Consider the following 26,451-nt stretch of genomic DNA (forward strand, 5'->3'; position numbering starts at 1 on the left):
CCTGTGGGACAAGTTTCTCAACACGAAGAAGAAGGCCAGAACTGGGGGGAGTTTTCTGCCCAGAATTGGCCCATGTGAAGACCTGAGTGAGACTGATCCAAAGGTAGCCTTTTCCTGCTCTTTTCCTTTCTGTTTGACGGGAAGTTTGAAGAGGGTGTGTGCTTGTGACAGGCTTGCCTCCAGCAAAATACCTCAGTGTGCAGGGGCTGTTGTCATTGCAAGCTGCTGGCAGTGGTGGACTGGGAGTCCTGATGTGCACTGAGCCAACACAAATAACCTCTGCTGAAGCTGCCTAAGTGGAGCTGCCATTGCTAAAACAATGCAGGGAAGGCTGGGAACACAAAGGCACAACATTGCCATTTGCCATTCTCCTGCTGAAGGAGCCACCTCTTGTTTTGGTGTGGTCACCATCAAATGCTCGGGGTCACAGGATTCCCTCCACAGTGGCAGCATTGGCCTTTGAAGGCTGAGGACCTGCAGTAATTACTTCAGATTTAACAAAATGAGTTCCATTCATGCTACGGGCTGGAACAATGTGTTGGACCCTGATGGGGTGTTAGATTTTATAGGCTGCCAGATGTACAGGGGACTCACCCTGAGCAGAGGGGAATGGATGTGCTCTATCTGGATCAGTGCCTACTTAGAGGTGTGTTTAAAGCTGCTTTTCTGGCAGGACTGGCTCAGTATAAAGCACAGTCCAAAGGGGTAGGTGACCAAGGTGGGTTGTTGTTATAAATGAGGTCCTATATGTCTAATTGAATAAGCCACAAAATTACAATTTAGCAGCAATTTTAATTGAGCGGCAATTTTATATAAAATTATGCAATCAAATCTAATCAAATAGATACAAAATAATTTGGCAGTGGTTAGGATAAAGCACAAGCAAAACTGATTGGGGTACAATCAGGGTACAGGGGGGTTTCTCACCCTGCCTCCCATACAAAAGATAATGGAATCCAAACACAGCTTATATACTGTATGCTACTACATGTTCATCAATAATTTTTTGTAAATCTCCTCCTATTTTCAATTCTTGAAATCTGTGTCACTGTACTGCACAGTGCATGCTCTGCTTGTTTCCAAGGGGTCTTTTGGCTTTTCGGTGGTCGCTTCCGACGAAGGCTCCTCCTCATCGTCACTGTCCTTTGAACAACCCCACAGGCTGCACATGCGCCCCAAGTCTTGTGCTATAGAAGCCAGCATTATATTCCAAAAATAAGCCTTATTATTTCATAGATACCTGGAATCATCCTAATTTTGTCCATTTCAAGGTCAATTCTTTAACTACCCGGAGGCCTATTCTGTTTTGGGATTTTACTTATCTCACACTGCATCCTGTCTCCTGTTTTCTCATGAACATCTGAAAACATCTGTTTTGTGACACTAATTACATATCCTTTTCCTCTATTACTTTTTAACATATATTTTCTAAAATATCGATATAGTTAAAATTGTTAGCATGAGTCACATTCATTTATCACACTGTTGAGCAGGGAATTGGCAGCCAGAGACATGTAACACACTGGTTAAGGATTGCCTTGGAGAGGGGCGTTGGGAACACCTCAGGGAAGGGCACAACTGAGGGACAGTGTGCTGCAGCCACTCCCTTCAGCAGACTGTGTCTGCCGTGGTGTCACACGGGAGAGCTGCTGGAGTGACAGCAGTGTGGCTGGAGAAGGCACACAAAGCAGGGGAGAGTTTTCTCAAAGCAATGTCTCTGCTCCAGAAGCATTTGCTCTTGTTGTGTCATTCCAGACATGCCTCTACAATGGTATCAAGTAAGGTAGCAATAATTGCAAGAAAGCACCCATTTAAAGCTCACGGAAAAAGGAGATACCAACGCTACTTTTACCCAAGTTGCTGAGAAAATAACCAAACCTTATCCTCATTCAGCAGTCACCTCATTTGTCTTTTTCCTAACTTCTCTGTTACTTTATTTTTGCCTTTACCTCTGTTAGAAATGCACTCACATTTAAATACAATTAAAGGGCACAAAATCATTGGAGCAAAAGGAAACTGTTTATTAGTAAGGACTCAGTGAGCCGGGCGTGTCTCCCTCCCCCTGGAGATGAACAAACACACCCTCTGAGAAAATGGCAATCTTTCTATCCCCTTTATACCCGGCCAGGGCTGTCCCTGTCCCCTTTCCCTTTGGACGGGTACTTGGGAACTTCCATTCTCTCCAAACGCCAGTTTTTCTGTCCCCTCCCCTCTCACCCTGCTTCCTTTTGGTCAGGTCTTCAACCCCATTCCTCTCCCAGCAACACCCAACAAACCAACCTGAACAAATCCAAACCACAAACAACACAGAGAATCAACAACTTTCTTTCTTTAACTTGATGACCTTTTGGCTTCAGCCAAATATCACCTCATCTCTCACACCTCCTCTGGTACTGTTCTCTTCTTACTGATGCCTAAGTTCTAGACCAAAAAAGGTATTTGCAGTTGTGTGGGCCTCGGTTTCCCTGTGCCAGAGTGAAGGACATCGCAAAATCGTTTCCCATGGAGTTTGATGTAAATGTCTGGGTTTTACTTACTCCATGAGTGCTCAGGCAGTGCCCCAGAGCTCTGTGACCACATGGGTACAGGGCTGTGCTTAAGGTAAGTGCTGCCTGGCATTCTGGAGAAGGAAAGCTGGAGAAATACACACCAAAAGAGCAGCTTGGCTCCAGCCTGCTCTGTGTGGCCCAGCAGCTCTCCATCAGCTCAGAGCAGAGGTGGGTGAGCCACTGTTTGCCCAGTGTGTTGCTCACCCAGAGGCTGCACTTCAGTGGGGATCAGTTAAGATTGTCCTTCGTGAGTCTTCCTCCCAGCAGCTGAAGCTCTCCCTCCTTCCTCTCGCCTCTCCAGCTGCCATCAGCTGCCCCGAAGCAGAACTTGTTGCAGATTTCCCCACCAGAGGTGATATTTCAGAACTTCGACACTCATGATGTCTCTGAAATGACAGTGTCTCTCATGAATGTGGACAAGGTAAGTGCTGGCACATGGAGCTGTATCGGTTTCTCTGGGTCAGGATTGAAGGCACTTGAGATGGTAGTTCATGTTCAGACTCAGGTGTTTATTATTTCTTATCAGTAAAACAGTCTCACAACCATGAGTTGGGCAGCTTTTCATTAGCAAGGCTCAAAATGGCTAACAATCTCTTGATACAAGGTCTTTTAAGACTAAGCTATCCAATTAAGAAAGGACACCTGGATTATTTTCCCTTTTAACCCAATAACTGATCCCTGGAAGCACGCAATGCAGACTTTTCTGCCCAATTAAAAAATGCCACCCAAACCCATGAAGAAGAAGGAAGAAGAAGCATGAAGAAGAAACTCACAGTTGAAAGTGCTTTGGAAAAGGGGTCAAGGAGGGATGACACCAGGGCATGGACAGGTCTCCTCTCGTCCTGTTTCCACAAGTGGCAAAATCATTGTTTCATGTCTTTCCTGCAGTTTCCTCATGCGGTGAAGGTCTGCATGGAGAGATCACCTTACTTCCAGCTCACGGGTTCCAACGATGCCTACCGTCTCCTGCTGCCGGGAGCATCTGCCCTTGTGTGCATCCGCTTCACCCCCGAGGAGAACAAGGTGAGACTGGAGGAGCCAAAACACAGAATTCTCTCCAAAGCCACTGTTTTCCCTGCACTCTGGGTTCAGCCCATTCCATGCTGTGAGCTTGGCTCCAGGCCATGGGCAGGTAGCCTGCAGCCAGTCCCACCTTGGCACGTGCTGCCAGGCACTGCAGCCAGGCCTGACAGGCTCTGCTTCCCCTCCCTGCACATCCCTGAGCATTCCCAAGGGAAGATGCACAGGGAACAGTGAAAATGACAGGGGGGTGTTGATACATCTTCAGCCACCGCTAGGTACAGTGGAAGGGGTTTCATTATGATGGAAAACACTAGAGGAACAAAGAGGTCAGAGAGCTTTCCTCCTTCCCAGCTGGCAACAGCTTCCCTGCCTCACCCTGGGCTGGAGCAAGGACAGTGCTTTTTTACACCCTCTGTTCTCCAGCCATGCAGCTGTGCTGTCCCAGAGCACAGCTGACCATGGTACAGCTGCAGGGCCAGGGCAGAGCATGTGCTGTGCCCGTGAGCCTGGCCTGGCACAGGCACACTGGGCTCGGGGTGCCCTAGGTCAGCAGGAGGTTGCTGAGCTGCAGGGGACTTGGACCCTGCCTGCAGGAGCTGGTGTAGGGCAGGTCCAAGCTGCAGGCAGAGCTGTGAGCCCAGAGCCCATGGCATGACACTGCTGTGGCTCTGTCTTCATGCCTGTGCCTGTGCTGGCTCTGTCAGCTGGCACCCCTTCCGTGCCAAACGTGCTTTTGTGGGGAGATTTGAACACCAGTGCTGAGTTCCTGGCAAGTCTGATCTCAGTGCTGGGATCTGGGGGGTCAATGTTGTGATCATACAGAAGGGTTTAGGACGTGGCATGGAAGGGAGGAAGCCTTGCAGGGAAACAAAGAGAGGCTCTTTCCAGCAGCATGCTAGAAAGCACTGTTAGCACTGCTCTCCTCCTGACTTGGTTGGAGAGGCAAAGTTGGAGGGGAGTTCTGAGCCAAATGATGTTTCTACACCAAGCCAGAGGTGCAGGAGCTCTTTGGGTGCAGCTGTTTTCTCATTTTTTTTTGCTGCTTCGAGTCAGTTTAACACTTTGTCCTATTCTCAGACAGTGGGAATATAGAAACCTAAAGAGGAATGTCCTGTGTTCCCCAGCTCCATGTTCCTTAGAAGGGACTTAGGAATTATTTAACATCATTAAACTTTAGGGCAGTTCTCTGGATGACCAAGTGACAGAAGAGCTTAATGCCACTGAGATAGGTTTTGCAAAGTGCACTAGTGCCTTTAAAATGTGACATATTAGTAGAGCTTAGTGTTCATTTAGGGTGGGATAGGTAAATTGATGCCCTTGAAGGGTTATAGGAAGTGGTTTTTCTTCTGCCATGGGGACGGCACTAAATGCCCTGTGCTGAGCCAGTTTCTTTTCCTGCAGGATTATTCCCACGAGCTCGTCTGCGTCACTGAAAGGGAAAGGATAGTTGTGCCAATTCGGGCCATTGGTGCCCAAGCTGTCCTGGACTTCCCTGAGCAGCTGGACTTCTCCAGGTGTCCAGTCAAGCGCAGCACCCAGAAGACTCTGCTGCGCCGCAGCTCTGGTAACCAGGCAGCCCATTACCAGCTGAGCACCCAGAGGTCTCAGGATGTGATAAATGGACTGATCCACAGAACTGCTAATACAGCTCAAAGCTGTGAGCCTTCCTGCTGTCACCTGTGGTTTGCTCTGTTCCTTGTGCTTCCATCAGCCAGTGAGCTGAGCAAAGACTCCCCTTTGCTTTGTTCCAGGCGAAGAAACTCTCCACACAAACCTCAGTGGAGAAGCTGTAGATGTCAATGCTGAGTTGAACACAAATTTTGTGGAGTTTGAGAAGATATACATCACCAAGTCAAGCCATACAACCATATTCGTCGAGAACAAGAGTAACATCACAGCCCACTTCCAGTGGAAGACTTTTCCTGCTGAGGAAGATGAGAACCAAGAGAAGAGGAGGTTGGTTTGAAAGATGCATTTCAGTGGGATACATGGCCCAAGACTAAAACTGACGTGTGGCCTCAGGGGGGTGTTGGTGCTTCTGAATGGTTTAGGCCAAGTAAACCATCCCTGGCACCAGGGTGTGTGTCCCTGGGCTTCAGGAGCTCAGCACTTAGCATTCCAGTTCCATTTATACTCCAGCCAAGGAGGGCATTTTGGGAAGGAAATTTGGTTGCAATGACTGGATTTCCTCAGGTTCTAATTGGCCTTTTGCCTCTCTAATCTTCTTCCTACACAGCCTACCAACATCCTTAAACAGTTCACCCTCTTTCCAAAGGCGATACACCCTCTTTTATCCCTTAGTTCCTTCAAAAGCTCCTTGCCCATCCAGGCTGGTTGTCTTCCCTATCAGCTTGTCTTTCAGCACACATGGACAGTCTGTTCCTGTGCCTTCCAGACTTCTTTCTTGAAGCATGTCCATCCTTCATGGACCCCTTTGTTTTTAAGGGCTGTTTCACAGGGTACTCTCCAAATCAGTCTCTTGAACAGGCCAAGTCTGCCCTCCTGAAGGCCAGAGTGGAAGTTTTGGTTGATGCCCCTCCTCGTTTCACCAAATATTGAGAACTCTATTATTTCACGGTCACCGTAGCCCAGACAGATGAAGTTCATTTAGTCATTAGGCAATGTCCTGGTGATATCCAGCACCTGGACCCAGGGAGGCAGCAGACTGCCCTGTGGAATGGATCCAGTCAATACACAGGGCCCTCAGCTCCCCTTAGAAGGGAGTCACCTGCTACCAGTACCCTTCTTTTCTTCTCAGTACTTGAGAGTGTGCTGTGTCTGACAGACCAAGTGCAACTGGGAGACTCTCCAGACAGAATTTTTTTCTTTAGTGTCATCTGCCTGACCCTCTGGAGCCAGGGCCTCATACCTGTTCTGTCAGGGCACCTGGGGAGGTGATGGGGGTCAGGATGGGATTTTATTACCTGCCCAGTAGAGACCCACTTCCATTCCCCACTGTTTCCTAGGTCTCCTCCTTCTGCCTGTTCCCAAGAAGGGCAGGGCTCCTCTGACTCCTGCTGAGCTTCTCTCAGGGTTGGACAGGTGTAACTCTACCAACAGTTTATTTCTGTTTCACTCCCCCTAACGCTCCTCAGCCTTTCCAGTTCTTCCTTAAGCTCTGCCACTGGACAGAGCAGGCCATTCACTCAGGTGTCTTTTGCACTGTCCTCTGATATTAACACCAGGCTCAGACCCTCCCTGCAGCCAGGGGCCTGGACAGCTGCATCCTTCCTGGGGAGTTCTGTTTGAGTTCCTACACTCCTGCTGGCAGCTGCAGCAGCAATGGCTTTTCATCATTTGTAAACCATAGCTGGAGAAGGAGGGGGGGGGGGGGGGGGGGGAGCAGAAAGAAGAAAGAAAGAAGAAAAAAAAAGGCAAGCACCTCATAACCAGCAAAAAGACATAGCCCACTACACAAGGAGGATGAGTGGCTGCACCCTTTCTGCTCAGCCTGTTTGTGCCAACTGCCACGCAAAAACTGAGAAATGCCGTGCCAAAACTGCTGGGCCAAAACTGCTGTGGCAAGCCTCTGTTTGCTGCGGGCCAGGTCACTTGCACTCCCAGAGCCATTTTAAATTGCCTGCAAAAGATCAGGAGATCAACCCTTGCCCACCTGAATGGCTGGTGAGAGGCTCCTTTAGTGCCCTGGGCTTCTTGGTTTTCCACTCTTCATGATCTCCTTGCACAGTGCCTGACTTCCATACAAGCTCTGGGTGTTAAAAAGAAATCCCATTACCTTCTCTGGCTACTTCCCTGGGCTGTTTATTTCCATTTTTTTCCCACTTTCCTGCCTCAGGCATGGTTGTAGCTCTAAGGCCTCTGTCCTGCTGTCAGAGCAGCTTTTGAGATCTCAGAGCAGAGAGGACTTTTTGAGGAGAGGAGATCACACAGGATCCTTTCCCTCTCAGGGCATTCTACTGCCATGCACTGGGATGGGACCCAAAAAGCTCTGGATCATGAAAAGATCTCTCCAGGAGTTTGCTGTCTCCGTCCTGCACAACAAAGTCCCTTCCCCTCTCAGAGCCTCTGTTTTCATGCATACAGAACCTTGACTGTCACTCTGAAGGGGTGTGGTGCCTGAATTCATCAATTTCCTTTGGATGCTCTGGGATGCTCTTGTGAAAGGCAGAGTAGGGAACAGGGCAGGTCCAAAATGGAAGAAACAAAGAGTGCTGCTTGTGAAAAACACCAATCACTTGTGTTAAAATGTTTTAATGTTTAATAGTAATAAAATAGTTATAAAATAGTAATAAAAATTAGAGTAGTAACATTTTGGACAATCAGAGTTAGGACAATAAAGGGACAATAAAAAAGCAAAGAATTACAGACATCTGGGTGCTCTGCTCTGCCACAGAACACGTTTTGCTAAGAAAGGATTAACCCTTAAAAGCAATAGCCTGTTGCATATTCATCTATCTCATACATGATGCAAACATTCTTTTCAAACAAAGGGTGTTTTCTGTTTATTGTCAACTTCTTTCCTCATCTTGTAAATCAGTCGTCTTGGTCCCTCAAAGTCTGGTTCTCCCCAGTAAGGAGGTAATAATTCTTCTCGTGGGATTTTGGGTGTCTTGTTGCTGTTATCTCTCCTTGAACTAGTTAGTAAAAGGATCTTACACCACATAGTTTCTGTAGCCTAAAACTATATGCACCACACTACTTAAAAAGATTAGTACAGCACTATAAAACAGGATTAATGCAACATAACTTTCCAACATCACACATATAGTATTCATTTTCATATTTGCAAAAAGCTAATAATATAATAGGCATTTTTCACGGTGCTGGTAACATGGAGCTGCAACCCAGCTCTGTCTCCCCTCCCCAGGGAAGTCCTGCTCCATGATCTTTATCTGCCTCTCCCAGCAGCTCAGTAGTAGGGGAAAAGCCACTTGAAGTGGCTGGTGGATTGTCCCTCAGTTTTGGCAGAGGCTTTGAGCCAGGAGGTTTCCTTGAAGGATTCTGGCTTCGGAAACCTCTCCTGAGCTTGCAGGTGTGGAGTAAAACTACCTGCTGTGCCAGTGAACAACAAGTTATCCTCTGATCCCTCTGGGACCCCCAGGGCTTGGGGTCAGCTCTTGCTGGAGAGCGGCTGCTTGTGAGAAATAGACACTCACTTTTCATAAGTTTAGAAAGGTTGATTAAACCTTATCAAAAATACAACAGAAGACTGGATAGAGAAGATGTTACGGCGCCCGGAGAAAAGGATTTTCCCCACCATGTGCTTGCCCACGCAATGGGCGTTTTACCTTTTAACCCTTTAGCCCCTCCCAAAATTCTGTCCATTGACCCCTTCTTCACTGTCCAGTGGTGGAGTTTACTTCCTCCAATCTTGATTGGAGGTCAGATGTCACCATGGTGACAAGCTGACCCTCCCAAATATCCCAACCCCAGCTGTCCCTTGATAACAACTCAGGGGGTAAAAAAACCTTTTCTTAACCTTCAGACAAATTATATTTGTCTGTTAATTGTGAGAGTCAGTCATGGCACTGCTCATCTGTCACACTGCTGCTCCTCCCCAGGTGCTTTGCTCTCCTGCACTCGCACTTCTCTCTGCAAATACATGGCTTCTTAAAGGACCTGCTGTCTTTGTCTCTCCTCTGGCTGCAGGCAGTGTCTTTTTCTGCAGTCACAGAGTGAGCTGTGTCTGGAAGAATTAATGGAGGAGAAAGAAACAGGGAAGGAGAAGGGCTCTTGTGAAGATCGTGCTGCCCTCCCGAGGGCCCCGGAGGAGAAGGCAAAGGTGCACCAGGACCCCATGTTCTCTGATGACGTTTTTTTCATTGAGCCAATGGTAAGTGATAGCTGAGGACCTCATTTTCCTCCTCTTCCTCCTCCCACCCACTCCAACCCTGGCTGTGGTCACTCGGCAGATCCTCAGCTGGCCCCACATGCTGGGAGGGAGGACATTGAGTTTCTGGTGCAGCTGCAGAGCTCGCCTAAAACTGCTAAAATGCTCAAAGCATTTCTGCCCTGGAGGCTCAAGGCAGGGCTGGGAGCCTGACAAAGCTGAGCTCTGCTGCCAGGGCTCGAGCTCAAGGGCACTCCGTGCGTGTCCTTGCAGTGTCACAGGGAGCAGTTCTTGTAGGTGGGGGCTCCCCCAACACGTGGGGTTCAGCAGAGGCTGTTGGAGCACTGCCAGCTCACATTCTGACCTAAAGCTTGCAACGGTTTGCTGGGAAAAGGAGGCCAAACTCAGCCCAAGGTTAATCATAGAAATGCCAATCCCCTCCTGTAACCACACCTTACACTATTTCTGAGTGTCCCTTCCAGTGTCATCTGTGAGCCTGGACACAAGGGTGGAAGGTTTCCATGGGCCTTTTCAGTTCTCCTGCACACAGGGACAGAAAACCTTTTCCTTTTCTGTTTATGCAAGCAAACTGACATGTGCTCCCATCAAGCAGAGCCCTGGTTCTGAGTACTGGCATTGTGAGAGATGATGAATGCCTGGTGTCTGCACAGTGCAAAATCCCTTCTCATCTTGGAGTAAACCCCAGAATAATCCCAACCTCTGCTTTCTTTCAAAACAGGTTAAACTAATATTTTTATTTCTGAGGGAGGGGATCATGTTCTCTCCTTGTGAAGAGCCACCAGTGCACAGTGGCAGTTACATCCCATTGTAGCTGACAGCAGCATGATGTTGACCAAGAGCTTGTGTAGGAATATTGTGGAGAGAGGGAGCTGATCAGCTGAGCACTGAGAGCTTCCAGCGGTGTGTTGAGCTGGGTTTGGAGTGTTTCCTTGGCTCCTTGTGTTGCTCACTCATCATTGATGCTCTGAACCAAGGCTTACAGGACTGTGGTTGAAAACGAGAAATGTGAAGTTTGAAGGGAAATGTTTTGCTGTTTCTTTCTGTTGTAGGAGGGAGAAATCGGGCCGAATTGTTCGGCCGAAATCAAGGTGACCTTCAAACCCCTGGAAGCAGTGGAGTATCAAAGTGTGGCTTACTGCAGCATCTCAGGTACAGCTCCTTTGCCCTGCTTCTCTCCCCCTCAGTGAAGCCATGGTGCAAGCCTGAGCCCACTGGGCTCCCATGGAACTGCTGGGAAGAGTCCCTGGTCAGCAGGGCAGTGCTGGCACATCCCCAGTGGCCCTGCAGCTTCCAGGGAGTCTCCTGTGCAAGACCAGGGCTCAGAACACCTGTGTGAGGGTTACTGATCCCAGAACAGAACACCTGTGTCTGGATTACTGCTCCCAGAACAACCCAGGCAGTGCAGGGAGAGGTTTTCATGCCATGGCTTTGCCAGCATTTCCTCAAAGGCCAGAGAGCTCCAGAGCAGAACAGCTTTGGTGAACAAGCACTAAGCCCCTCTAGGCCACTGACCTCCAGAGTGTCTCCATTTGACATGGATCCATCATCAGGCAGCAGGAGCTGAGTTAGAAATGTGCTCCCTGAGCCTGGCTCACCTCCCACTGCCCAGACACCAGCAGAGGTGGCTGAGCCCCACTGAGCCCAGGGTGTTGGTAGAAGGAGCACCCTTGGCCAGCATCTGCTTCTCTCCCTGTGTGGGAGTTGTCACCTTGCAGCTCTCAGTCTGTGGAAATAGAACACAGTGCTGAGTGTCAGGAGTTGGGGACTTTGACAACAAAGTCGTGTGCTGCTGGGCCAGGTAGTTTGGCAATTGATGAGCTTGATGTGCCTGCACTGCGTGGATTTAAAGCTCCTCTAAGTGCATGGGAAGAAAACCACAGAATCACAGTATGTTAAGGATGGAATGGACCTTAAAGGCCTCAGGGCAGGGACACCTCCCACTAGATCAGGTAGCTCCAAGCCCCATCCAGCCTGGCTTTGAACTCTTTCAGGGCTGGAACCTCCACAGTGCCCCTGAGAACCTCCTCCAGTGTCTCACCACCCTCACAGCAAAAAATGTCTTCCTAATATCTAACCTAAATTTCCTTTCTTTCAATTTATACCTGTTACTCTTTGGCCTGTCACTACAGGACAGCAGAGATGTTTTACACTCAGCAGACTGGTGGCTGAAATTGGAAACCAGCCCAAGCAATGGGTTAGAAATTAGAAGTCAGCCCCAAGGCTGAGGGAAGAGAAGGGTCCATATCTTCTCCTGCAGCATCAGGAGCTGGTTGCATCCAGCTCAGAGTCAGGGACTAGCATTGAGGCAGCCTGGAAAATACTGTGTAACAGAGGGAATGATTGTACTGAAATGAACATCTCTCCCCAGGCTGTGAGAGCAGGCTGCCCCTGCACCTCACAGGGGAAGGCCAAGGACCCTTGGTTGAGCTCAGCTCTCCTACACTGAACCTTGGCAACGTTTCTGTCGGCACTCCCCACGTTTCTGAGGTGAGCAGCAGGGCTTGGGGTGGATCCTGATGGCTCCTGAGGCAACAGCGAGCTTGGTGGAGCTGTGGAATTCCTGCCAACCTGGGCAGTTGTGAGCAGGGAATATTTGACATACTGGTCAAACCTGGGGGCGTCTGAAAGGTGTGTGTTGTTCATGAAGCCCCAGACCCTGCTTTGGGGATCAGCTTGGGAGGCTTCCTGCACAACAACCCCTTGGCACATGAAACCAACACTGAGCCAAAAAGCTGCATGTTCAGAGGCTTTTGTGGCAGTGCCAGACACAAGGCACCTTTGGACTGGGCTGTTGAGAAGCAGCTGGAACAAACTGGCTGCCTTTGAGCCTCAGTCCACTGCAAACAGCTTCCAGGCAAGTGTCTCCTGCTTACTCCTGGAAGTCACAGAAAAGCCATCCAGCCTCTGGGCTCAGTGCTGGCCCTTGCAAAGGGCTTGGGAGTTCTTTCCCTTGCTGACCAGTCCCTCACCACACTTCAGCCTTGGTGCATGTCTGACTCTAGAAAGAGAAAAGTGCTCCTGGGAATAAAGCAAAGGATTTTTCTACCTGTTTGCCTCCCCCCCAATAGTGTCAAGTTTGCAAAAAGAACGAAGAGAGAGAAACTGAAAGACAGAAAATGGAGCACTACATCATGCCAGACACTTCCAAAAGCTTGGCTGTGGAGGGGAAAGACATGCTGAGTTTTCTTACCAAAAGATGGTGCTGCCTATACATTTTGATGCTGATGCCTCATAATCAATGTATTGTTTTCATGACATGGGAAAAGCTGAATGAGTAGGTGGTACTGCTGGAGCTGTGCTAACTGGGGCAGCAGCAGCTCTGTGGAGATTCACTAGGCAGCTGCAATCACCCCCCGTTGCTCCCAGGGCCAGGTCTGAATGAGCTTGGTGATGCTGCCCAGAGGTGCACTGCTCTGTGTCCATGGCATAACCCCAGGGTTATGGACTCCAGTTATGTGGAGATACCACTGCTTTGCATGAAAACCCAAAGGCAGAACTTGTCCTGTTGTATTTTTTTTTTTTTAATTTCTACCATCCAAAGCATCATCTGCCTTTTCTGGGTGTTAATTGTATCATTAGACAAGAGTTCACAAGAAGGGAAGGTTCCGCATGTATTTCATTTTGCTTTCTTGCTGCTGCAGGTGGAACTGATTAACCTAGGAGCTATTGATGCTCCCTTCACCTGTATCCCTTCAACTGCAAACATGGGCTTCTGCTTCAAGTTTGCACCCGAGGAGGGCATCATTGCAGCAGGTGGGACCCAGACTATTCAGATCTCCTTCAGTGCCACCGTAGTGGGGACGTTCGAGGAAGAATTCCAGTTCAGTGTGGCTGGATCTCTTATGTCTGCAATCCTGACTATCAAGTAAGGACTCTGGGACCTTGGTGGGCACATCTGGGACATCCCCATCCCCTCATTTTGGGGTTGGGCAGAGGAAAGAGGTGTTTCCTGAGGTCTTAATCTCTGCTCTGATCCTGGCACTACTTTAGTGTGAGGATGCCTCCTGCCCTGTGTGGGTACCTGGGAGCTGGAATGACTCCTCCCTGCAGGGATCTCCCTCTGCCTTGGGCCATGGCAGGCAGTGGGATGGATCAGCTCTGGGCAGCAGCTGCTCTGGGATGTCCCACCTGAACAAGGTGCAGGGCCCCCAGGGCTTTGGAGATGGGCCAGCCTGGGTGGTTCTGCAGCAGCAGCAGTGTTTGTAAAAACTTGTGTTAATAATCCATGCCAGATGGGCAGCAGCAGCCTCACCGCACCTCTCACGGCCATGCTGTGGGGCACAAGCTGTGCTCCCAGCTCCTGTGCACAGAGTGCTCTGGTGCCTCCTTTGCCCAGCCAGCAAAGGGCTGATGTGGGAGTCAGGGAACTGTGCGGCAGCAACTGTCCCAAGGACTTGGGCATCATCCCCTGGGCTGGTGCCATGGCAAGAGACAATCCTGGCCCAGCACAAGGGAGAAGGGGTGATCACAGGGGAGGCAGAGCTCAGTGCTCAGGGGCACAGCAGCATGGGGCCTTGTCCCTGCCAGCCTGAGCCATGTGCTGGCAGGATAATGCAGTGGAAGCAGGAGAGCTGATGCTGGCTGCTCTGCAGCTTTGGAGCTAGGCTGCTGCTGTTGGGAGGCACTGGGTCACGGCAGTAAAGAAATTAAAGCAATCTGCACCTGATTATACCAATGAGATAAGGGAGATGGATGAAAGAGAACAAGAAAGTTATTACTGAGCAAAAGTGGTGAGTAGGTCTTCCCATAGTAGAGAAACAAGTATGCTGGCTTTGTTCTTGGAGGAAAAGTGCTGCTTTTTTGCTCTGGAAATTAAGAGGGAAGCTTTCACCATCAAAGAATTGATTCTTCTCTGTCCCTCCCCCAAAATGCTCATGGGATGTTTCTGCATCAGCAGCTTGCTTCTTGAGCAAGGGCAGGTGTCCCTTGTTGAGATGTGTAGAGCAGAGCCAGGGGCAGTCCTGTGAATCCAACAGAAGGCACAGGTCACTGCTCCTTGATTTTTAACCAAAGGGCAGAGTGGGCATTGATTGGCATCAACCATGAAATAAAGTCATGAGTGTTGTGCAGCTTCAAGTGCTGCTTTCAGTGGATGCTGGTCACTTTTGGAGACTGAGTTCAAGCACGGGTGAGCTGGTGTGGTAGAGTCAGGACAGCCTTGTTTGGTTGTTGAAGCTATTGCTCTTGGCTGTGCCAGCTGGTGCATTGGTGACAGGATTCGTCTGTCTCCTGTGTAGAACTGTTGCTGCTCTTTTCAGAGGATGTTTGGGGCTCCCCTGGCTTCATGTCTCAGAGCTCTGTCTAGAATGATTGTGTGGGTCAAACTCTCCTGAGAAAGCTCCTCCATTACAGATGGGGAAACTGAGGCACGGAGCCATGTCTGGCTGTGCGTTCAGGGTCCTTCATGGGACCACCAGCATCCCGGGGGCTTTTCCTGCCTGCCCTGTGCCCAAAGCCCCATCAGTGGCTGTTGGCTGCTGGCCACTTGGCTTTGGCTGCCTCCTGTCCACAGGGGCACTGTGCTGAGCACCTGGTGCTGTGTTGGTTTGAAACCCACAGTGCCCTGACACCAGGTTTTACACCCCTGAGCCACAACAGCTTAGCTTTAATTCCCTTTAACCAAGCCATTTCCTCCTCTGTCCTCGCCATCCAGGGGGTGTGTCACCGAACTGAGGTCATACCTTGAGGTCAACAAGCTCAACTTGAGGCACATCCCCCCTGGTGAGTGTTCCCTGGGCTGGGACACAGCCTGGGGGATCTGTGTGTTCCAAAATGGAGCACTTAAAGATAAAAGTATCTGTCACTCATGGTCTGCCACAGCAGCCTCTTCAGGGTGTGAGCTCCGAGACTGCTGGGTGCCTCCGGCAGTGTTTTGCCATTGTGAGATCAAATGGAAAGGAAGGAATAGAAAGTATTTTCTGGTGTCCATGTCCTGGTTTAAAAGACAGCTGTCTGCTAAGGAAAGCAGGAATCTTCCTGGAATGCAAAGATCACCCCCCTCCCTCCAAATTATTATACCTGTGAAATTACAGGCTTCCAGACAAAAAGATGGGAAAAGGAATAGCAGTTCTTTACTAGAATCTATCAGCACAAACATCAACACAACAAGAGAAGTTTCCAACCCGCCATGTGCTGTTTTTCCCCTTTGGTGTAGTTAGGATCACAGGCAGGAGGAGCTGTGGGCTCTGGCAGGGCAGTGATCCTCTCCCAGCCAGCACTGGCAGGGAAGGAAGGAGGGAAGGCAGGAAGAAAGGAGGAAAGGCAGGAAGGAAAGCAGGAAGGAAGGCAGGAGGGAAGGCAGGAAGGAGGGAGGGAAGGCAGGAGGGAAGGCGGGAAGGCAAGCGGGAAGGCAGGAAGGAAGGCAGGAAGACAGGCAGGAAGGCAGGTTTGATCACAGTGGGGAAGGCAGGAAGGAGGGAGGGAAGGCAGGAGGGAAGGCGGGAAGGCAAGCGGGAAGGCAGGAAGGAAGGCAGGAAGACAGGCAGGAAGGCAGGTTTGATCACAGTGCTGAGCTGCAGCCCAGGGCAGTCCCAGGGCCAAGCACACAACCTCCCGCAGCAGCACGCAGCTGAGCCTCTTTCCCCGAGCAGGAGGAAGGGAACCTCCACTCCCTGCCCAACATCAGCCCCCACTGCACAGCGCCCACGGCATCAACAGCACAACTCCCAAAAAACCCTGAATGGAAAAGCCCAGCCCCATGGCCAAAACCCCCAAAACCCCTATCCCCCTTCCCAGACCAAGGGGAAAGTTCCCTACGAAGCCTAAACCCATAACAATGAAGTTAATGAACTTTTGGAAAAAACTAATTGCCTTTCCTGAGCTGCTTCTTCCCCACCCTGCATCACCACTGAGGCACTCATTAAGTTGCCTTTTGAACAAATGTGTTAGGAAAATTAATCCACAAACATCAGAGGTTTATGTCGAAAAAGGAGACAGAGGAGTCCTTTTACTTTATTGGAATAAAGGGAGAGGCCATGGGACATTCCCCTGGGATCTCTCAAATTTTTGGAGGACTCAGCCTCCCTTTTAATCCCAATTTCCTGGCCGCATTTCCCTTCTCTCTTCCCTCATAGGCTGAGGTACTTGAGAGGTACAGACTTCCACATACACCTGATACCAAAGATTTCCCTCTAATGTATAACCTTCCCTTTTAATTTTTAATTGATATGGAATGTAGGGACTTTTCTTTCCCATTGTTTCTTTCATCTTTCAAAGTCTAATTTCATTTATCAGCAACCCTAACGTTTATTTGTAAAAGCAAATATCTTTTTCCATTTGTTAATCAGTGGAATCCTTCCCATTGTTTCTTTTATCTCCCACTGCTAGTTTTATCTACAAGCAGACCCACAGCTTGTTTGTAAAGACAAATCTACTATTCCTCTCAAACAAAACAAGAAAGGCAGCAGTAATCACAGTGGCCAGCATGGGTGTGAACTCACGTTGACTCACTGTTTATATGTCCTGAAAACAGGAATGTTGGCAGACTTAAGAGGGAATTTTACAGCTTGAATTTTCAGAGTAAATGCTCGGTCTGGGTGCACACTCATCACGGAGAGAAAACTGGTGCTGGTTTGGGGCAGGTGAGGCAGCTCCTCCCCATCAGAGAGAGAAGCTTGCAGAGTTGAGCAGGGCTAAGAGTGGGCATTTTCAAGGCTGCAGTCTGGAATCAGTGTCAAAGGGAACTCAGTGACGATTAATTCCTCATGCTGGGTGAGCTGTAGTTCAGATAACAAAGAGCTGAACTCCAATCCCACTTTCATCCTGCCAGGACATTCACACCAGGAGTCATGCCATAATTGGTGCCTCAATGAATATTTGTGTCCTTTTCCTAGCCTCTCGCTCCACCAAGATCCCTTGCCCCACTGACACCTCCTTGGTGCACCGTACCAGCCTTTATGAAAAAGGCTGCTACCCAAATCTCAAAATCCACCCCAGCAGCCTGGAGTTTGGCTGCCTCACGGATGGCGCTGAAGAAGAAGTGCGTTCTCTGGAGATGACCAACTACACCTCACTTCCTGTCCACTACCAGTGGTCAATCTACTCCGAGAGCCAGAAGTGCAGGTATGTGCACCTTTGCCCTCTCCTTGGAGCTCTTTTCCCTGGTGCCCTGCTTGTACTTGGCAAAGAACAAAGCTGTTTGCCTGGGATCTGACAGACTGCTTCTGGCTTTTCCTTGTTCAGATAACTGACCAGCTGTGGTCGGGCTGGATGCTCAGGGAATAGGTTTTCCACCAGTTTGGTGCTGCATAGCCCCCATAGTGGTTTCCCCTGGGAAGGAAAGCTGGGCTGAAAGCTGCTTCCTTAGACCTCTGTGGCCTGAGGCAATGTCCACCTTGATGAAGGGCTCCTAGTCCCAGCTCCCAGAGTGCTGCTGGAGGCCCTTTTGGCCCCTCTGCTTTGGGATGGATCCTCTCTGCAGTTGCTGCTCTCTGCTCCTTGCCTTCCTCCCTTGCATTGTGCTGGAGGATGCCCAGCAAGTCCCAACACCAGAGGAAGAGCTACCTAGTGCCTGGGCTGATGCTGAACATCTTGTTCCCTTCCCTTTCCTTCTTTTCTGAGATAACTCCTGTACTGCCAGGACAATTTCTTTCCCAGGGGTCAGCATTCAGGGCACACCTTGGATTCTTCACTCCCTTTTTCTTGTGACACTTGTTACTCCTTTTGACTTTTCCCCTGCAACATGTCCCTTACGAGTTCTGTGCTGCTTGACAGCAGGACTTGTTCATCACATCATCTCCTAGCCCTGCCTCCCAGAGAGTTTCTACTTTAGAGTGGAAAATGTCATTGTCTGGGCACCATGGTCCTGGGAAGTTGCCTCAAACCATTCATTAAAACTACAGACAGTGGAGTAGATGATTAGGGATCTCTTGGGGGTTATGAGACTGCCCCTCAGGCAGAAATGAAACGCAGCCTTAGGTCACAAGCCACAAAGCTAAAGACAGTGATTCTTTGGGGAGCAGGTCATTGCAGGCACTGAATGCCTGTCTGGGAATGGAGCATCCAGGTCATGTTTGACTGTGGGGAGCACTTGCAGCTCAGCAGGGTGACAGGCAGGCGTGGCTCACCTGTGTCCCTCACATGGCATTAGAAACACAAGCAGAGTTACCCTGAGCACCTGCTTCAATTTAAAATGGGGAATGTGACCTGAGTCACCTGGGAGTGTTGGAAAATGTCAGCCAACCCCCCAGCAATGTCAGGGGAACATTCCTGATAAATACCTGGTGGAGCTGCAGAGTTTCTGGCCTTGGGCCCTGGGGTTTGCTGTGCTGGCTGGTCACTGGCTGGGTCTGCCCCTTGGTGCCTCAAATCTCACCTTTTTGCTTGCCTTCTCTGTCCTTCCCTCTCCCACTGTGCTTTTTGCATCCCCACAAGGTGTTCATCCCTGTCCTCTGTAGTTGCTCAATGCAAGCAGTTGCAGCTGCCTGCACTGCTGCTACCTCAGTGTCATCCCTGGGCTGCCTTTAGAACAGACCTGCTCCAGCCTGGACTGGGAAGGGCTGGATCAAACCATTTCTCAGTTCAGTGTGCCAGCACCCACCCAGGGGCTGCATCCTGAGCAGGAGCTGCTCGTGCAGGTGTCCCTTCCTCCCACTGCAGGTCCATGTTAATGGCTATGTTATTTCCTGGATGTGGGCGTTACTCATCTAAATTCACACCGCAACCACCAAAGGAGAAGAGACCCTGTGTTGGTTCCTTGGCACATCAGAGGAGATGCATCACCATGAGAAGCGTGGAGAAGCCAGTCAGAGCCCTGAAAGAAGAGCAGGATTTTATTCAATCTTCAGGAGCAGAGGTAGATTTGCTTGTACACCTACTGCTTGTGTTGCCTCCCCAGCTTGCCAGCAACAAGTCACACTCATGCTGACCTCCCCTTTTGCTGCTCTGCTGTCCTGTGCCCTGACAGTCGGGCAGCAGGGCCCGTGGCTGGGTACGGGGTGTGTGGGAGGGAGAAATAGGAGAGTTTTCTTGGAGAAGCCCGCTCAGATCCTACAGACCTGTGTTGAGTGTGGGATTTTTTTGCCTGGTTTTCTTCACAATGTAAGATGAGGCTTTTATCTGCATCACGATGGTAAGACCTCCAGCTTCCTTCCCAGAGCAAGCTGTGATGAGTCCTGATGTCCATGGAGCCTCTTCCCAAGCCAACCACACTACCTGCGTGCAGGTCTCTGCTTTCACCCGAGAGCTGGTATTGCACTGGGGCCCTGAAGCTGTCTCTTAAATGAGACTCTGCCAAGTGGCTGTCTCTTGCTACTGGCATAGGAAATGGCTTGTTTTTCGGGTGCCTCCACAAACTCCTGAACAGCCTCACCTCCCAGCAGGGTTGGCAGGAATCACATCCCCCCTGGATGTGCCGCACACTCCCCACGAAGCAGAGAAGATAAGAGGGGATCTGTCTCACTTGCACATTGTCAGTGTGGCAAGCAGGGCTGGAGCTCTGTGGCGTTGCATGTTTTAAGTTGAAGTTGTTATGAAAATTAATTATTCTTTATTCGTTTAAGAAATGGTTTGTTCCTTCCCCCCCCCCCCCCCCCCCCCCCCCCCCCCCCCCCCTCGCTTTTTTTCCATTTTCTGCGACACCCGCGCCGCAGCTGTCGCCGCTCCCTGGGCAGTCTCAGTGAGAGCCCTGGAGTGGCCGGTCTTGTAGCGCCCCTCTGCGGCCATACAGGGAGCAGCTAGCCAGCATCCCTTCGCCCTAAGTGACCGCAGCGTGCGAGAGCTACAGAGCTCCCGGTCCCACTGGTGGCCCCCAGCAGTGGCCATAGAGGGGCCTCCCATCCCTGCAGGCCCAGCACAAAGTGCTGCTGAAGCAGCTGGTTGTTGGAGAGGCCGTGCAGGACACGTTGTAGGACTGCCCGAGGACGCTGTGCAGCAGCTATGGAGGGCATTGCTCCCCTTGGACCTCATCAGGGGGTCCATAGGAAATTTTTGCAGGAGCTTTTCCTTGAGAAAGCAGGCTATCAATCAGAGAGAGGAAAAGCCTCAGGAGTCAGATGAGCGGGGCTGGAGTCCTTCCCTGAGCTCCCTGAGCTCCAAGAGGTCTCACTCTGAGTCTCCTCCTTTTCTAAAAGCAGTAAGAAATGCTTTTTAGAGGCAAGTTGTGCATCACAGAGAATTTCTGCTGCCAGGAGACATCCCAGTTCACTTTAATGTAGTATATTAATTAATGCATTGATCCCTGAGTATGGGAGAAGATTTTCCTTATGGTCCCTCCACTGGTCAATGGCATGGATGCAGGATGAGATTAGGATTATTTTGGCTGTGTTTGGGGAATAGGCCCCTGTCCCAATCTGCTCATACAAGCAGGGGTCATGATGGTTTGTTACCTGATCTCAGAGTGCAAAAACAACACAGAGGGGATTTCAGTATTGATCAAAACAAATGCACCTTTTGTTGAGTGCCCACTGCAAATGCAGTAGAGGGATTGGGAAAGAGATAACAGAATAGAGAGAGAGAGAGAGAGAGAGAGAGAGAGAAAGAAAGAGAAAAGGAGGGGAATATAGCTACCAATGGAGAGATGAAAACCCTTGTGGTCCGGCCAATAGATCTGTCTTGTCACGTCAGGGAGAATCTCAAAGTCTTGGTTAACTCAGGGGTCCATTATAGTGCTCTGCCAAGAGGAGAACAGGTAAAAGACAATGGAGAATGAGCCTATTGCAAATGGATATAGACAGCCCATGTTCCAACACAGGATAAGTCAGTCTCAGCAGCGAGTGGGACCCATTGTTTCAGGACTGGTTTCTGTGGGAAAACAGTCTTGTCCAGTGAACACACCTGCAGGCAACACCTGGCAAACATCCCGCTTCAGTCAGCCCAGCACCCGTGTTAGAATCATAGGAGTCTCAGTCCTTGGGAGGGGGCTCAATCTCTGTCTATCACAGTGGTCATGAGGCAGATGAGGAATTTTCCGTGGGGGATCACCAGAGTTACCCCAGAAAGTTCATTTGGCCAAGAGGCAGGGAAATCCATGGGCTGTTGTGTTGAGCGGGGATGGTGAAGCAGGTGTAAGTGTACAGAGCAAGCTCCTTGCCAGGCCCTGCTCGAAGCAGTGTGCCATGGTGCACTGCAAACACAGCTGCAAACTTGGCAAGCATCCACCTTCCCAGGGCAGAACTGCAGTCAGGGGCTTCAGGATCCTGGTCTGTGTCCTTGCAATGGTCATGAGGCAAAGGAGGGAAACTTCGGACTGTCTCTTAGAGCCCCTCCGGCTACAGCTGCACTTTGCTCCAAGATGCTCTTCTGCAACCATTTCCACGCTCAACACCTCCATCTCTCCTGTCCTCCATCCAGGCTTTCAGCATCGAGCCGCAGTCGGGTGTGCTGCAGCCAGGAGAGAGCCAGCAGGTGTCCTTCACCTTCTCTGGCCACCAGGACATCCTCGCCGGTGTGAAGGCGCTGTGCCACATGGGCAAAGGCCTGACCTACGAGGTGGAGCTGATCGCTGCACGGGTCAGCTACTCCCTGAGCCGCCGGGAGATCGACTGTGGCTTACAGGTACCACACGTGGCCCCTGGCACAGCTCCTTGCCTTGGAACCACGGCCAGCGGGTTCCTGCCCGCCTCGGTCCAGGGCTCGCTCCCCTTCCCAGCCCCTTTGTTGGCTCTGGGGTTTGGAAGTACAACCTTTGAGGGACACATCCGGCATCCAAGCTGGTTTAAAATGGCCATCTCCACAAATGCTGGGAATGCCTCTTTTTCAGGGTACCTAACACTGCCTCCTGGGCCAGGCAGGGTCCCAGTGGGGGTGTCTGAGGGGCATGTCTCTGAGACCTCCCTCTGCTGATCCACTCCTAAAGCCTGACCTGCAGGGAGATGCTCTTGTCTAAAGCTCTTGCTTAACTGACAAATAATCAAGGGAAGAAGTTGGGCTTCCAGTCACTATAGTTGGAGAGAGTGTCCCAGAATAATCCCCACTGCAGTCTTTTTCAGTTGAAAGCCCACAGATATTTCCAGCTGCTGGCCCTGTCTCTGTTGCCTTGTGTGACTCCCTTGTTGCATGCATGTTGCTTGCCAGTACTTGCATGCAGGTGCCCTTTCTCCTGGAATGCCTCAGTGCTGTCTCTGCTTCTCCTGGCTATTGGTGACCCCTCAGAGTGCAGAGGGCCTGTGTCCCCTGGTTCATTTATTACTGGCCCTCACATGGTTGTTACCACACCTCTGTGTGCTGCCAGGGCTCCCTGGTCCTGTGCAGGTGCCCTGTGCCTGGGAGTTCCCCCCGTTCCCAAGTGCCCCTATCTCCTCCCTGGTCCCTGCTCCCAGCTCCCACGATGTGTCTGCTTCCAGCCCCAGGAGAGAGGAAGGAGATTCCCAGCAGCAGGCCTGGGTCTGTAACTTCCCTCTCCTGTGCCTTCTCTCCAGATCTTTAATGAAGTTGGTCACAGCACGGTCACCCTGGAGAACACTGGCAGGACTGAATTCAGCTGGGTGCTAAAGCCTTGCCCTGAAGACAAGCATCGGCCTGGTGTGTTTCTGGTCAAGCCCACCACTGTAAGTAGCACAAGTGACTGACCCCAGCCCTGTGCCAGGTGGCCCAGGAGAGCGTTAAAGGGAAAAAAGAGCAGGGGGGGAAAGGGGGAAGAAGGTCAGAGGGGAAAACCCAAACCCAGCCATGAGAGAGAGAGGGCTGTCAGCAATTTCTGCTGGGGGCAGAGGAGGTCAAACAAGTGCTCTCCTGATAGACTCCCCCACGGCCTTGGTGGTGGGTGGCTGGGCTGTCACAGGGCAGACACCGGCGGGAGGCACAGGTGTGTTGGTCACTGTCCTGTCCTGCTGTAACGGGGGCAGAGGAGAATTCTTCTTGATACATTTCTTGGACAAAAATAAGGCACAAACACAGCAAGTATTAGCAGCATCCCAGCACTGTCCAAGCTTCTCAGTCCTCCCTGGATGTCTTTGAGCCGAAGCAGCGCTCCTGCCTTTGTCCCTCCCTGCGGTGGGAAGAGGAAGCAATTGGCTTTTCCATTTCTTCATGCCTGTCTCCTACAGGGGACGAGAGGAGCTGCTGGCCCTGCTGAGAGCAGGAATTTCTCTTCCACAGTGGCAGCAGAAGAGCCTTTTTTTGTTGAGGCAGGCTCTTGCTGGCAGAGGGCAAACCCCATGAGCAGCAGAGCTGTGCTCACATCGGCCTGTGCTGGGGCTGCAGCCTTATGAGCCCTGGGTCAGAGGCTCAACTTTTGGGCACAAGGAAGGCAGAAGGTGTGAGAAGGGAAGGCCACTCCTCAGTTAAAATTTAAAGAAAATTGAAGAGACAATAGGGGACAAAGTCAATAAGGCAGAAGGAACAGCGCTGGGTGCTTAGCTGCAGCCAGAGGCACAGCAATCAACACAGCAGCACCCCTTATATACCCTGTGTATTGCATCGGCCTAATACATATTTACAAATGGTTATGCATATTCAAACATTTTAACGTAGTTCCTCCTCTGTCCCACCTTTTTGGAGCATGTGCAGTTGTCCTAGTGGTGGTCATGTGTTGCTTTTCAACATATTGAACAGGTTTCCATTCCTTCACTGGTTAAATGTTAATATTACAACAACTCTTCACCAACAGTGGTATCACAATAGAACATTTGCATTAAAAGAACTCTAAACTTTAGCAAAACTTCTTTGACAAAAGTCAGCATTAAAAAACACACGTATTTACTCCAACAGTTGTGAAAGCCAACACTGTAATATCTTTATCACAAAGGTGATGTGGTCTGATGGTTTCTTCTCGATGAGAACCTGTCTTCTCAGCCTGTCTGTCCCCTGAGCCATCCCCATCAAACACTCTGATGCATTCCCTCCCTCCTCTCCTGTCCCTGCAGGGCTCCATTGCACCGGGCAAGAAGAAAGTGCTGAAATTCTATTACCTGCCGGGATTACCAGGAGCTTTCAGCAGGATTTACCAACTTGAAGTGGGTGACCTGGAACCAGAAACAATCTTCCTGAAAGGAGAAGCGACCTGCCCCATGATCAGTGTGAACCTGCCCTGGATCATCAAAGGTGGGCACTGCCTGTCTGCCCCAGGAAGGGCCCCTCTGGTTTTGTTCCCTACCCTATGCCCACAGGGCAGCTCATGCCAACCTCCACCAAGCCTGGAGGGTTGCAGCACTCCCAGACCAAGTCAAGCCCCCTGGTTGCTTCATGAGTCTTGAGCAGAGGATCCCACGTGGGCTTTGTCCCAGGAACCGTCCTGCAGAGCTTGCCAGCACATCTGGCAGGGTCCCGAAGGATGATGGCTAGACTGAAAGGCTTGGGAAAGCTGTAAGAGAGGCTGGCAGGGCTTCTGGCAGGGTTGGATTTGTGTGACATTGCAGGGCATGAGATGCTCCTCGGTGGGGAGAGAGATGGCTGGGAGTGGACACGAGGATTCAGAGAGGAGCAGCAGCATCCACTTTCCATAGATGGCTTGAGGGATTTCTTTCTGGAAGAAACCAACATTGGGAGGTGGGGACTTCCCAGCTTAAATGGGGCTGGCGCTTTGCTCACGCTTCTCTTTGTGGATGTTTTCTTCTTTCAGAAAATGAAGAATATGAGAAACCACTGGGACAGCCTGTAAAACACCCGCAACAGTACAATCAGAGCAACAAATTACAAGTTGTTCAGAAGAAGACTCAGAGCCTGAAAACTCAGCCCTTGGAGACTGGGAATCAGAAGACTCGGGACCTGCAGCCCCGCTTGCTTGGCTCTGGCACTGCAGTAAGAACAGCTGCAGCCCCCTTTGGCACATGCCACCTTCTCCATGTCACCTGAGCCCCTTGCAGCCCACAGCAGCTTCCTGGTGCCCTGATGGCACCTGGGACGTTCCTGCCCACTTACAGCCATGTGTCACCTCAGCATTCCCCTAGGGCTGCCACTCTGGTCATGGTCTCCTCTGGGCTGCACCAGCTTCCTGGCTACCCCAGGGAGAGATCCTGAAGGCCATGCTCCAGGGATGGAGTTGATGGTGCTTTGAAGGAGATGCAGCTCATTGCTGGGGAGTTCCTTGGTCCCAACCCAAGCCCTGCTAGGTTTACAGACCTTAACAGCAGCTGCCTGATTGTGCCCTGGGGCTGTGCTGGTGGTGCTCATCTCCAAGAGGCACCAGCTTGCTCCCAGTTCCCTTTCAAGACAGCTTTTGTCCAAGCTGCCTTGGTACTGGCTGGGGGCAGGCAAGTATGTGGAGCCCTGGAGGGTTCCTGGCTTGCCTGTCTGCCTGGCCAGAGCAGCTTTGCTAACAGTGTCTGGGCAGGCAAAGATGCTGCAGTTGCTTCCCTGGAGATGAGGTGCTGGCTAAGAGAGCAGGAGGTGTCACAGACAACGAGCAGCCAGACAGGAGGACCCCACACCCCCCTCCCAACAAGAGCAGGGTGGGATCCTTTCTCAGGTGCAAGATGGGCCTTGGGAAGGACCTTTGCTAACCAGCCACTGTCTTCCCTTTCTGCAGCCAAGCACTCAGCTGCAGATGCACAAAGTGAGGATGCTGGTAACGGAGGCTGCTCTGGAGCTGCAGGAAAAGCTCACATACCATGCCCCAAAGAGCAGGTTCCCTGAGAAGAAGCAGTGCCAGAGCCTTGTCAAGTGAGTAGGGACTGCCATCCCCATCCCCACCTCCACTGCAGGGAACACCCAGCAATGTCCCCTTCTCCTGAGAGCTCCTTGGGTCTGCAGAGCTGGGAGCAGCCTGGACTTCAGAAAGGGTCTGCTCCTGGTGGCTGTGACACGCTACACGTGAGCAGCAGGGTGTCCTCCCTTCCCCAGCACCACGCTGAGCTTTGGCCTGCTCAGCTCCCCACAGGTGTGGGGTTCTGTCCCTAGAGCTGGGGGACCCAGTGCAGACCTTCAAGCCCTTCCAGACAGCATAAATGCTGTCCCTGCTGCCTAGCTCTGAAAGAGACAACTCCCAGCTGATGTCTTGGTTCCAACCAACTGAGCACACTAAACAAAAGGAGAAGGGAACTGCACATGTCAGCAAACCCTTTAACTCCAAAAATCAGATGGCTTGAACCCTGGTGGGGTGGCAGGGCTTATCCAAGTAACTCGGTGGGTCCCTTTGCACCATCATGATGCAGCACAAGCACAAGAGGCTTTAATTCAGGAAGAAGATGCTCT

At 50.8% G+C, this 26,451-nt stretch overlaps 1 protein-coding gene across 1 annotated transcript in view; it reads left to right on the top strand.

Moving 5' to 3' along the window:
- Positions 1-2,850: 2,850 nt before the first annotated feature.
- Positions 2,851-26,451, top strand: part of LOC121338535 (hydrocephalus-inducing protein homolog) — a gene marked incomplete at its 5' end in the record, with an annotated part of 43,685 nt that continues 20,084 nt past the window's right edge. The window contains 16 exons of the mRNA XM_041409624.1: positions 2,851-2,970; positions 3,438-3,572; positions 4,974-5,229; positions 5,324-5,528; positions 9,183-9,366; positions 10,434-10,533; positions 11,753-11,871; positions 13,026-13,249; positions 16,458-16,474; positions 17,217-17,445; positions 18,982-19,177; positions 21,673-21,876; positions 22,740-22,868; positions 24,186-24,363; positions 24,881-25,059; positions 25,787-25,920. Coding sequence (XP_041265558.1) covers positions 2,851-2,970; positions 3,438-3,572; positions 4,974-5,229; positions 5,324-5,528; positions 9,183-9,366; positions 10,434-10,533; positions 11,753-11,871; positions 13,026-13,249; positions 16,458-16,474; positions 17,217-17,445; positions 18,982-19,177; positions 21,673-21,876; positions 22,740-22,868; positions 24,186-24,363; positions 24,881-25,059; positions 25,787-25,920 — 2,609 coding nt within the window. The remainder of the gene's footprint in view (positions 2,971-3,437; positions 3,573-4,973; positions 5,230-5,323; positions 5,529-9,182; positions 9,367-10,433; positions 10,534-11,752; positions 11,872-13,025; positions 13,250-16,457; positions 16,475-17,216; positions 17,446-18,981; positions 19,178-21,672; positions 21,877-22,739; positions 22,869-24,185; positions 24,364-24,880; positions 25,060-25,786; positions 25,921-26,451) is intronic.

This window comes from Onychostruthus taczanowskii, unplaced genomic scaffold (assembly GCF_017590055.1).
Source record: "Onychostruthus taczanowskii isolate IOZ18803 unplaced genomic scaffold, ASM1759005v1 scaffold301, whole genome shotgun sequence".
NCBI classification, from domain to species: Eukaryota; Metazoa; Chordata; class Aves; order Passeriformes; family Passeridae; genus Onychostruthus; species Onychostruthus taczanowskii.